The sequence below is a fragment of the Lipotes vexillifer genome, unplaced genomic scaffold (assembly GCF_000442215.2).
Source record: "Lipotes vexillifer unplaced genomic scaffold, Lipotes_vexillifer_v1.1 scaffold905, whole genome shotgun sequence".
NCBI lineage: Eukaryota > Metazoa > Chordata > Mammalia > Artiodactyla > Lipotidae > Lipotes > Lipotes vexillifer.
The window spans coordinates 622,208-635,184 of NW_006796034.1; the positions used below are offsets into that span (position 1 = coordinate 622,208).

At 34.8% G+C, this 12,977-nt stretch overlaps 1 protein-coding gene across 1 annotated transcript in view; it reads right to left on the reverse strand.

The window, feature by feature from the left end:
- Positions 1-12,977, reverse strand: part of GCLM (glutamate-cysteine ligase modifier subunit) — a 17,820-nt gene that overhangs the window by 3,427 nt on the left and 1,416 nt on the right. Inside the window, exons 2-7 of the mRNA XM_007468127.1 lie at positions 10,035-10,038; positions 8,693-8,758; positions 7,324-7,408; positions 3,941-4,000; positions 2,763-2,965; positions 1,574-1,688 (exon numbers count right to left, since the gene is read on the reverse strand). Of these exons, the coding sequence (XP_007468189.1) occupies positions 1,574-1,688; positions 2,763-2,965; positions 3,941-4,000; positions 7,324-7,408; positions 8,693-8,758; positions 10,035-10,038 (533 nt within the window). The remainder of the gene's footprint in view (positions 1-1,573; positions 1,689-2,762; positions 2,966-3,940; positions 4,001-7,323; positions 7,409-8,692; positions 8,759-10,034; positions 10,039-12,977) is intronic.

Consider the following 12,977-nt stretch of genomic DNA (forward strand, 5'->3'; position numbering starts at 1 on the left):
ATTTCCTTTCCTACTGGAAAAAGGATAGAGTGTTTTTCAGGTGGAGGTGGAAGGGGGTACAGGACCACCCATCAGCTGTTGGTAACAATTACAGTTGGAAGAGTCCCCACGAGTAAACAGAAAAATGATATATTATTTGCCAATGTATAGAAAGTTAAAATTTCAGTGGTTTATATTTTAGAACAAATCAGCACAGCAATTCTTTGATTTTCACTAAAATGACCTTTTTCAAAAAAATGAATCTAATTACTCATGTGTGAAAGCTCTGCTGGAGGGGAAAAATCCCTGTGTCCTATTCTGGTACGATTTAAATGGAAACTGATAAGAAAGTACAGTTTCAGTCTGAAATACTACAATACTAATGTTTCAAGTCAGAGAGACAGTACAGTATGGTGGGGAAAAGGCTCCAAATTCAGCCAGGACCTAGATCTAAGTTCAAACTTTGCCCTATGCCAGCTGGGTGACCTTGGGTAGTTTCTTAAACTCTAAGGCTCTATTTCTTCATCCATAAAGTGTCTAGTTTCAGTTGCTGTAAGGATTACAGATAATCTCTCTGAGACATTTAGCATGATGCTTAGCATTTGAGAAAGAATATCAAAACTCCTCCTCCACTTCCTACAAAACAGTAAAAAAAAAAGAGGCTGAGGCAGACTGCTAATAAGGTATAAAGTCTTAAGCGGTTATCCATAAGCATCCTAAAAATAAATTGAATCAAACCACCTATATAATGCTGTCTTTTTAGAAATGAAAGTAAAAACAATGTTTTTCTCCAGGAATCACCTATAAAATGTAATTGCCTCCAATTTTTATTAAACTAGAACTTCTACAAAAATGTCATGGAAATTTAAAACTTTCACAAGATATCTCTCACTTAACTATACCAAAAATACTGTTTCATAGAGCCTGTATATTTAGTAAGTAAAATATGCTTAGTATATTTACCTTTGCTTCCTAAGAAACTGTGAAAAAACAAAAATGGAGCAGACTGCTAATAAAGTGTAAAATATTATCTTCCCAGCTTTCCAAGTTATCTTGTAAAATGTTGATAAAAATTATTCTACAAAAGGCAGACAAGCCATTCTCATTAATCAAATGTTTCTGATTAACATCAAGCATATGTCTTGATATTAATGATTAATAAAATATCTAATCAAATACCTATCCTAAGATGCTTAAGTTTCAAATTGAATTTTATCTGCTTCTTTTTCAGATATTTATCCTTTTTAATTAAGTGGCCCTTTGGTGCAATCTTTGCTATACTAGACAATATTATATGTGACACTATTTAGAATATAAGATCTTTTCTGTGTAGCTTAATATTTATAAATCTCAGCAGACTGGATGTTCAGGAAATGACCCCTTCACTTCTTTTCCCATTGGTACAAAGACAAAATTAAAGCTTTCTGAACTAAAATAAAGGCATATATGTTTTGAACTAACTATTAAGAATAGCTCTAGGTGACAGCATTGTACCTTTATCACTGTACACAATTAAAAATTAAATTTCAACAAGTAGCTTCTTATAAGATAAAAGCTCATGATCAATCTCTATAAATGAAAATCTCAGTCTTACCTTTTGGATCATTATGAGTCAAGAGCTGTATGTCAAATTGTTTAGCAAATGCAGTCAAATCGGGTGGCATCACACAGCAGGAGGCCAGATTAACTTGGTTACTATTTGGTTTTACCTAGAAGTGGAGAAAAAAAAAAATGACATCTCCACTAAATTAAGTACTACAAAAAGTAGAAAGCAATAAAAGGATTCAGTTTTAGAACATATGAAATATCACATTCTACAGTACTTAAAGTTTATAAAATACTTTTACATGTATATATTTATTAATGTATGCTGTTCTGACTCAGTGGTAACAGAGGAAGGAAAAATAGCTCTACAAGGGGGAAAAAGCCAATATATTACTACACTATTAAAAAAGTCTCATGCTCGAACCTGCCATGTAATACATCTGCCTTGGAAACTAACACAATTCTAAGTGGTATGGCTCCACCTACAAAGGAAGTATGTCTTAAAGATAGAGGATCAAATACAAATGATAAGTATGTTTAATATTGAAGTATACAATATGGTTATTAGTCAGACATTTGAAAAAGAGAAGAATCAGGTAATTTCTAATAGATGCTCTAGTTAATTTATAGATACATTTCAGATCATCTAAGTCTCTCCAACAGGATCTTAGCCACATTCTGGCTATCACCAAGCTAAAGGGACAAAGGGCAACTTTTCTCTAGGGTCTTCCTGCCCATAAGAAAATGAAAAGGCTGGGGATTATAAATGCAAAAGAATAAAGAAAAATACAGAGAGTAAACTACTTGTAAGCAAGTTCCCTAATCATTTTACAGGTTATTAGGCTAGAGAATGGCAGTGATTGATTTATGACTCCATCTCCGCACCGAGTTCTGTGAACAGAAGGTCTTATTTATCTTTAAATAACAGAGCAAAATATTTGTTATATATGATATTCTCTCACTTAGGAAATTAGAACCATGGATTAATAAAACCTAAAGGAAAACATAATATTTTTATCACATAATTAAAACTGAAGGAAAGAGCCTTAATTCATTTGGCTATGAATGCTTCAACACACACTTTCTAGTGTTATTGTCAAAGCCTGCTTCAAAACTCCCATATTTGGAACAGTCACCCCACAGTGGTGTCCACTATGTGCATGATGTTTAATGGGATGCAGCAAAAACTGTAAAAGACAGGCTCCTCCTGGAGTGCTCGTGATCTAGGCGTCTTTTACCTGTGCCCACTGATACAGCTGTTCCAACTGGGTTTTGTCCAGATCAGAGGTACCTATAGCAACGATCTTTTTGCTGTGGACTAAGTTTTGTAATTCTTCCCAGTAAGGCTGCAAATGCTCCAAGGAAAGATTAACTCCATCTTCAATAGGAGGTGAAGCAATGATCACAGAATCCAGCTGTGCAACTCCAAGGACTGAACAGGCTGATGTGAAGGAAAACACAAAGAGGATAAATGTTTGTTACATAATAAAAACAAGCTGCTTCTAATGTCCTTTAAGTACGCCACTGAATTCTGTCCATATAGTTCACTAGTATTCTACATAACAGATTATTTCATTAGGTTTCATAATTTACCTGTCATTTAGAACATTTCCATCTTTTAAAAAAGTATAAAGTGCCCATTCATCTACTTGGTCTATGTGGCAGACATGTGGGTTTCTTTGACCTGCCTCATTCCTGGGGAAACTCACAACTACTACAGGTTCCTCTTTCTGAGGAACAGGCCTCCTTGTTTCCTAGGCCCCAGGACTTTTTGGTAGCTTCTGACCTAATAGTCTATAATTGGTAGTCAGAGCAAAGAATAAGCTTGAGACTCTGAGTGAAAGACTGAATTTATGGTCTTAACCTATATATTAATCTATGTTTATAGATGTAGATAATCTCTTAATTTTTATAAAAATAATTTTAAGAGTTTATATTTAATGATTATTGTTCACTCCATAGTTATATCAAACAGCTATTTAGTTAACTGTTCAATGTATATAAATACTGGAAGAATATTTTAAAATAAAAAACACTGAATAACTATAATGCCATAGTAACCTAACCAAGTGCTGAAAATAGATAAAAATGCTTCTTTCTGTTGTTGTTATTCTTTTGATATTTCACCTGTAGTACTAAAAGAGTTAAGAATATGATTAAGGAGAATTTCTATCTCTAAACATATAGTTAACATTTAATTATGTTACATCTTTTACATTCCTTTTCTATATCAAAATATGACCTTACATAAGTTGATGTGATTCTACAGAAGCCTTAACAAATTAGGCTAGAACTTTAAAAGATAAAATTGCAATGAGCTCATTTTCTTTTTTACCTGGACCTGAACACAAGATATAGCTAATATACCTACACTAATTTAAAGTCCACATGAAAATACAGTTGAAATTTTGCTTACCCATGTCAACTGCATTTCTAGTTGATGATGAAGCGTTTGATCCTACAATGAACAGTTTTGCTGGGTGACAAAGAAAACAAAACAGATTACTATATTTGAGTAACATTCTACATAGTAGTAATACTGCTAAAATATTAAGATGACAGATAATCCTGAATGAATTTTTTCCTTTCCTAGTTGCATTGTTTTATAGTTTTCATTTTAAGACCTAAAAGTATCTTTCCACTGTAATTTTACAATTATATGCTAGTTGCCAACAATAATCTGATTGTCAAAACAAAAAAGCAAATATTAATTTCCCCTTTATTAGAAGGCAGGGCAGATAAATATAGAAACTTATTCAAAATGTATATTTTTATGAATTAAACATTAATGGAGCATATTATTTTCTCCAATAAACTAAAGTCTACATAAAGCCTAAATTAGAATTGCTTATAATGAGAAGAAAATTGAAAAAAAAAACCCAAAACCGGAAAACAAACACTCCACAATCCTACCCTCCTAATATTGAATACAATCATTTTCATTTTTAGACGACACTACCTTCAAGTTCTTGGTCATATAAAGCAGAGTATATATTTTCTACTTCCACATACTTGGTTTACCCTTATGTAACAAATATTTTTACATCTCTATGCAGTATTATCTTAATTTTTAAAAAAATCGTAACAGTAATGTATTCACTCTAGAAATGAGGAAAACCTATAGGAGTAGGGGGAAAAAAAAACCCAAACAAACAAAAAACTCTACCAATAGTCTCATCACCAAAAGCAATTAGTGTTTAGATTTTTATGTACTCTGGATTTTTCTTTTCTTTCTTTTTTTTTTTTTTTGGCCGCATGGCTTTTCGGATCTTAGTTTGCCAACCAGGGATTGAACCCGGACCCTCAGCAGTAAAAGCAGAGTGCCAGGGAATTCCCCGTACTCTGTATTTTTAATGATTAATTTTATACACTCATTTTTAATGGTGAACATTATTCTGTAATTTTGATAGGGTATAATTTACTGAATGATTTCCTACTTTTTGGACTTTTAGATTAGTTCCAGTTTTTTGTTACTGAAATAAACATCTATGCTAACTTTTTTTTCAACTTTATGCCTGAAGCATTTCCCAAGGACAAACCGTCAGAAATGTGATTATGAGTCAAAGAATATGATCTGTTTTTTGTGAGCTGTGTTCTATTTTATTTACCTCCTATTTTATAAAAGATTTGTACCAGTTTACCAGAGCACTAAAAGTTAGGAGTTGCTCTCCTAACAATATAGGATGCTATTAAACAAAACAAAACAAAACAAAAATATATATATATTTGCTAATTTGATAGGTACAAAATATACCTGCTCAGAACCACATTAACTGGCATTTCTTTGCTTACCAGGAAAGTTGAGTAGTTTTTCATATTTATGAAACTGAGGCTTTGGCTTGATTTCAACTCAGCTTTATATGTATATATTTACTTTATGTAAACTCACTGTTCAAACATCTAAATTTACTCAACAAATAGGTGGAGTAATAGGAAAGCAAAGAGGAAAATCAGAAAGGGGAATGGAGAGAAAACAGGGTTAATGAAACACCCTTATGTAAAGTGCCTGGCATTCAACATATACAACAAATTTTCCTTGTACAACATTTCTTACATTTGTCATTTCCTTTCTACTGCTAGATAATCTTCCTAAAACATTGCTTTCCTCATGTTACTTCTCTACTTAAAAGCCATCACAACTTCCTTACCAGGTGAGGGTCAATCTTCACCACTTTGCTCCAGCCTTAGCTCCTGTAATTATACTCTGTGAACACCCTCCCCATCACTATCCCTCTGGCCATGAATTTGTGCCACCTGAAATGGTCTCCTCTCTCTGAAAGATGAGGCATTTTTAGGTAGGTGAAGAGAGGAAAGCTCTTGATACTTATCAAAAACCTCAAGCCTTCCAGGAACTGAGGACAACTTGTAAGAGCTCCAAGATGGATCTACACCACGATGAACTGCAATCAACCACAGAGAAATATTGCTCTGATGTCCTTTCCAACACAAATAATAACGTGAAATTAACAGAAAGAAATGGGTTTTGTAGTCAGGCATACCTGGATGGATTCCTGGTTCAACCACTTACTTGCTGTATAACAACTTTCAAGTTATTTTTTTTTAATTTATTTATTTTGCGGTACGCGGGCCTCTCACTGTTGTGGCCTCTCCCGTTGCGGAGCACAGGCTCCAGACGCGCAGGCCCAGCGGCCATGGCTCACGGCCCCAGCCGCTCCGCGGCATGTGGGATCTTCCCGGACCGAGGCATGAACCCGTGTCCCCTGCATCGGCAGGCAGACTCTCAACCACTGTGCCACCAGGGAAGCCCAACTTTCAAGTTATTTAATGTCACTTGTGCAATGGGGATAATAAACCTACCCTGCAGAATTGTTTTGAAAATTATATGAAGAAATATAAGCATAAAGTGTCAAGTACAGTGCCTGGTATAAAGCAAGATTCAACAAATGGTAGTCATTATTATTAGAGTCAAAAGACAATGCCCTATCTCATCTTACATGTTCATCCTAATAAGAGTAATAATAAAATAACAACAACCACAACACAACCACAAATGGTAATAAATAACAGCTACCTGGCACTGACTTGTGCCAAGCACCATGCTAAGTGCTTCTTTTGTTATTTCATCTAACTTACAAAGAAGCCTGTGAAATAGGTGTATCCCCATTTTATAGGTGAGGAAACTGAGCTCAGAGAGGTTAAATCATTTGTTAGCCCCAGATTATTATCAGTCAGTAATCTGCACATCCAGGAATTTCAATTTAGTTAAGCTCAAGCATTTAATGACTATGTTATGCTGAGTGTAAGCTGAGAACAAGAACATCTTAATTCCTTGAGCTTAGCATTATCTCTGGAAAGTAGGAGTCATTTCACCTTTGTTGAATGGGTAGAGTATGTATTTGATTTCTCTTCATGCAACTTGTTGCCAAGACTTCTTTCTCTGCTCCCAGGCAACCTCAGCCATTGCTTAGCAGTATCACACCAGGAAGGGAGGGCTTATGCTGGCTTTAGGTGGGCAATGCTCTTAAGTCTTCCCTTTATTCTTTCCATTTCCTACACCTTACTCTTCCTACTGCTCTGATGTCCTACAAATAAATTAATGAGAACATCATGAAGAGGTGAAGTTCTATTCTGACTCCATGGAAGTAGCCAATAGTGACCTCCTATAACTCCCTTTTTAAAGCTGACTTTAAAATTATGTTATAAAAAATCTCTATATTTCCCACACTTAGTGATTGAGTTACTCATTACCAGAAGTAAGGAAAGGTTTAGTCCCATGCCTGACAAAACCTCACTAACATCCACTGTATAACAAAATGAACTGTAAAGGCTGGACTTTACCAGAAACTTTCATTTCTTCTCTTTCGTCGGGATTTATCTTTTCTACTGCATGAGATACAGTACATTCCAAGACATCTGGACACTCCTATAATAAACACATGATATTTACAATAAATATAAAATTAGTGTTTCTGATTAGCTATATATTTTCTATTGTCCATAACACTCTTTAGAAGCAGAGAACCCATAAAACAATAGAGTTCTTTACCTGAGGCCTAGATGGGCTTCATAACGTTTGTAAAGCCCTGAAATAAAGATAAAGTGCTGTGTGTGTGTGTGTCCATTTTCTGGGAAAAAGTGTCTCATTTTGATGAGATACTCAGAGGGATGTCTGATCAAAAACAAACGAATAAACAAACAAGCAGATTGGGCAGTATGTGAGGAGTTAGAACCACTAACACAGTAAACACTTTTACTCAGAAAAGAAACCAATGAAAAGTAAGTAATATTTTCCTTCTGGATACTGACATGTTAAAACACTTCCTATATATCAATCACAAACATTTTAAGCCAAAATATATTTTTTTCTGAATGCAATGGAAAAAAAGTAAAGGTGATTCCAATGCATAAAAATGAGTAGTTAATGAGTGAGATGATAAAATATTAGTACACATAAATCAGAAACATACTAACTCACATTTACAAGATTAAAACAAAGTAAACGGTGAGGATTTTCCCATGATTCTTGATCATATTACAATGCCTGGCACATATTAACTATTTACAAGTCATGCACAGATGAATGGTCACTTCAGAAAAACAGAGACAGATAGAAGACATTAATTAATGTCTGCCTAGCAGCCACAGAGTTACAAACTTGCAGTATGCTCAAGGAAACAGTTATTTTCAGCATATGTCCTCTTCCATACTTTTTAAGTAGTCTATGTAATCTGTCACAAGCCTTTGGCTAAGTTGGATTCCGAAGAGTGGTTTACAGACAGGTGTTTTGTATATTAACATTTATGATAATGGCCGTATACTGACATTCAATGAAACACAGTTCTTTACTGTTTCGTAAGAAACTGATACTTAAAAAATTATTTTTAGTGGCTATATTTTGGGTTATAGTCTATCAAAGCAATCTACTAACCCAAATTGTTTGATAGTCATTCCTCTACTAGACCAAATATAAACTGGAACAAAACGCATTTTGAGAAAACTGTGGTGGGACTCTTAGTAGCTTGTCTAGTTGAAGAGTTGACTAGAGTCAGATTTTCTCTTTCATGCTTAGGCCTACTGGGTCAGACTCCCACCTCAGCAAATCAACCACAATAAGTTTCATGCTAATTGCCTGTTTGACTTCTCTATCAAATCTGAGGAAGTTAATTTCCTGCTTATTACATGATTTCTTCATTCACAGTTCACTCACCCTGACCAAATCTGTGCTAATTTGGGAACTCCACTCATTCAAGGTCTTCCGGATACAATCTCGAAGCTGCAAAAGAAATGCATTTTGAAACTGTTAATCATACACTACACTTTTCTGTATTTCTACAATAAGACTGCATTAGTCTGTTTAGGAAAAGGAACATATCAATAGGAAATACCATACAAAAATTTTAATTCTATAAGGTTTTTGCTTCCTTTAACAAAGATTGATTTAGACCCGTGTTTATCCTACTCTTAATTCTCAAATGTTCTTGACCTAAAGCAGTAATCTAATTATTTAAAAGGTATTTTTGTATCAATGAAAATTTAAGTAAACTTCTGAGACGTAAAAGCATTCATAAAGAAACAAAAAAATTTTTCAAGAATAAGGTTTATAAATGGAGGAACTTCAAGCCCAGGCAACCTGACTAGAATTAATATTAACCACTATGCTATATTCCTTAAAGGCAAACAAATGATTCTCTAAGTGAGGCCAAAGAAATTCCTACATTAGACTCACCTGTGGTGTTTATTAAAAGTTCAAATTCCTGAGCTGCATCCTATACCTCCTGAATCACTTTCTAAGGGCAGCAGAACTTTCATCTTAACAAGCATCCAAGTAATCAAAATGTACTCTAAAGTCTAGAAACCACTATATCCGTATCTTGCAGAAGTCAACTTGCATAAAGTCAGTCCTTAAGTCATTTCCTAACAGTTAGGTAGACCTTCGATCTGTCTTCAATGTTTTCTTATATAAACAAACAATTTTATTACGCTAACATTATAGTATTTTGTTAATTCATTAAAGTGTCTACTTATCCTTTATCGCTTATGATAGTGTATTTCCAACTTATTTAATAGTGGTCCAAAATAATAAGACATACTCACACAGTGAATAAGGACCTACATACATGTAACAACAAAAATTCATAAAGCAATCTTTTTTTTTTTTTTTTTAATACACAATGTATTTATTTATTTATTTATTTATGGCTGTGCTGGGTCTTCATTTCTGTGCATGGGCTTTCTCTAGTTGTGGCAAGTGGGGGTCACTCTTCATTGCGGTGCGCAGGCCTCTCACTATCGCGGCCTCTGTTGTTGCGGAGCACAGGCTCCAGACGCGCAGGCTCAGTAATTGTGGCTCACGGGCCCAGTTGCTCCATGGCATGTGGGATCTTCCCAGACCAGGGCTCGAACCTGTGTCGTCTGCATTGGCAGGCAGATTCTCAACCACTGCGCCACCAGGGAAGCCCCATAAAGCAATCTTTATGCTTACTACATGCCAGATACTCTGAGGGCTTCTATTATGAGTTAGAAAAAAAATACGCTTCTCCATGACTCACTGAACTGATAACACAAATGGGCCAACACTAGCAGTTTGAAATCACTGACTTATAAATACCAAGGGCACAGTGCTTTGCATTCTGTGGACAATCAATGAAAAAATAAATGAGTAACTGGAAGTACAGCCCTGAATTGCAAAAGCACTTTCCTAATACCAACAACAGAGATTAAACTTCTGAACTCACTATCTGATCTATGATTGCTTATGATAAAAACTGACACAAGCACTTTACTGCTTATATCTCAGTACAGGTAATTACAATGGACAACTGGTTTATCAATTTAAGAACCCAGAGTCACCTATTTAAGATTTATAGTCTACAACAGCAATTCATGTGCTAGCCACAATAACCCACATGAATCCAATTTACAGGGTCTATATCTTTATGAAAGGTATATCTGTAATCAAATTTAAGTTAGTAGATAAAAATAAGTTGATAATCATTCTAGACAGAATTACAAGTCAATATTCTTTGAAAAATTAATAAAAATTAAGGCAGCAGGACCAACTAGAAGTTAAGAATTCTATCAGGAGTGCTATGGCTCAAATCATGGGAGAATTTTTAGAAATTTTCCTCTGGAAGGATGGTTAATTTGCATAAGGCTTTTCTGATGAATTTCTCAATTCATGAAGATATATTTTCAGAGTGTTTGCCCCCTTCTATCAGGACAAATCATGGAAGAGCCCAATGTTACAATAATATGATAAATTCATTGACTATATCACAAACCTAGTGATTTTTAATCTTTTATATGTTATCTATATTGACTGAATATTAACCTTGTACTTTTTTGTTCTGCAATCTTTATGCTTACTACATGCCAGATACTCTGAGGGCTTCTATTATGAGTTAGAAAAAAAATACGCTTCTCCATGACTCACTGAACTGATAACACAAATGGGCCAACACTAGCAGTTTGAAATCACTGACTTATAAATACCAAGGGCACAGTGCTTTGCATTCTGTGGACAATCAATGAAAAAATAAATGAGTAACTGGAAGTACAGCCCTGAATTGCAAAAGCACTTTCCTAATACCAACAACAGAGATTAAACTTCTGAACTCACTATCTGATCTATGATTGCTTATGATAAAAACTGACACAAGCACTTTACTGCTTATATCTCAGTACAGGTAATTACAATGGACAACTGGTTTATCAATTTAAGAACCCAGAGTCACCTATTTAAGATTTATAGTCTACAACAGCAATTCATGTGCTAGCCACAATAACCCACATGAATCCAATTTACAGGGTCTATATCTTTATGAAAGGTATATCTGTAATCAAATTTAAGTTAGTAGATAAAAATAAGTTGATAATCATTCTAGACAGAATTACAAGTCAATATTCTTTGAAAAATTAATAAAAATTAAGGCAGCAGGACCAACTAGAAGTTAAGAATTCTATCAGGAGTGCTATGGCTCAAATCATGGGAGAATTTTTAGAAATTTTCCTCTGGAAGGATGGTTAATTTGCATAAGGCTTTTCTGATGAATTTCTCAATTCATGAAGATATATTTTCAGAGTGTTTGCCCCCTTCTATCAGGACAAATCATGGAAGAGCCCAATGTTACAATAATATGATAAATTCATTGACTATATCACAAACCTAGTGATTTTTAATCTTTTATATGTTATCTATATTGACTGAATATTAACCTTGTACTTTTTTGTTCTCTGCTCTCTTCATTCTTATTATACACACATCACATAGTATCATGGAAGATGAGTGTCATGATAATTTAGTGTATCATTAGATCTGGGGTTGTGTAAGAGTTTAAAAAATGCTACATGATCAAATACCCTGGTCAAAATAGTCCTATAATGGCCCATTTTAAAAACAAGATTTGATTTCATAAAATTCTAGTGAAACAAAAAATCTGGGCAGAGATCATAGAATAATTTTTAAAAAAAACATTAGACTAGAAAAGACCTTTTAGGAAATTTAATGATCTCTCTCTACCCAATGTGCAAATTTTCTCAATAATGAGTGATTTATTCAGTTTCTTTATTCAATGAGGTTAAACTGTTTCAAGTAGTGTATCCCAATTTAGAGCTCTGGTTGCTACAAAGCTCTTCTTTACATAGAAACAAAACATGCCTCTCTATTCTATTCAAGCTGTCATGTTTTCTCTACATATGCTATCATATCTTCAAGTTTTCTCAAACGTTTTCAAGTTTCTTTAGTTTTGGGTCCCTCTTACGCAGCACCCAAAGTAATATACACAAATCACAATTCATCTTTTGAACGATGTTTCTTAAACTGTGGAGTGTAACTCATTACTGCATTAAGAAATCAAGTTTTAAAAAATTAAGAGAAAAAATCAGAATACACAGTATACAGTAAGGGTTAAAATCTTTTCATGAAACTCGTGTGATTGTGTGTGTGTGTGTGTGTGTGTGTGTGTGTGTAAACCATGAATTGGACTGCCAAGGCAAAATGCATTTTTTTTTTTTACTGGGTTTGCAGACAAACTGAAAACGACTACTTTAGTATGTGTTGAGTGAGATAAGAGAGAGAAAATTTCACCCAATATTATTTACGTGCAAAATGCTGTATTGAACCATCAGCCCTGGAGAAATTAAAGGTCTAGTATAAAACACAGAAGTATTTCTCTTTCGGAGAAATAGCACAAGTGAGGGTAGTTTAAAAAAAACAAGAGAGACAAACTGAGCTGCATCCTGGGCACAATATGGTAAGGATTCTGATTCCTACTAAAGTTACAATCGAGAGCACTGACAGAGGCGGCACTGGGTGTGAAGATGCACCTGCCAAATTTTTAAAGACGCTGTGCCCGCAACAGTAGGTTCGGAGGCGACATCGCGCCGATAGCCGACCCAGCCTCCTCCGGCGGGCGGAGCCCAGGTGCGCGCCTCTCCCGCGACTACTACGCACCCGGAGCCCGACCACCCGCCCTCACCTCCCATTGCCTCCC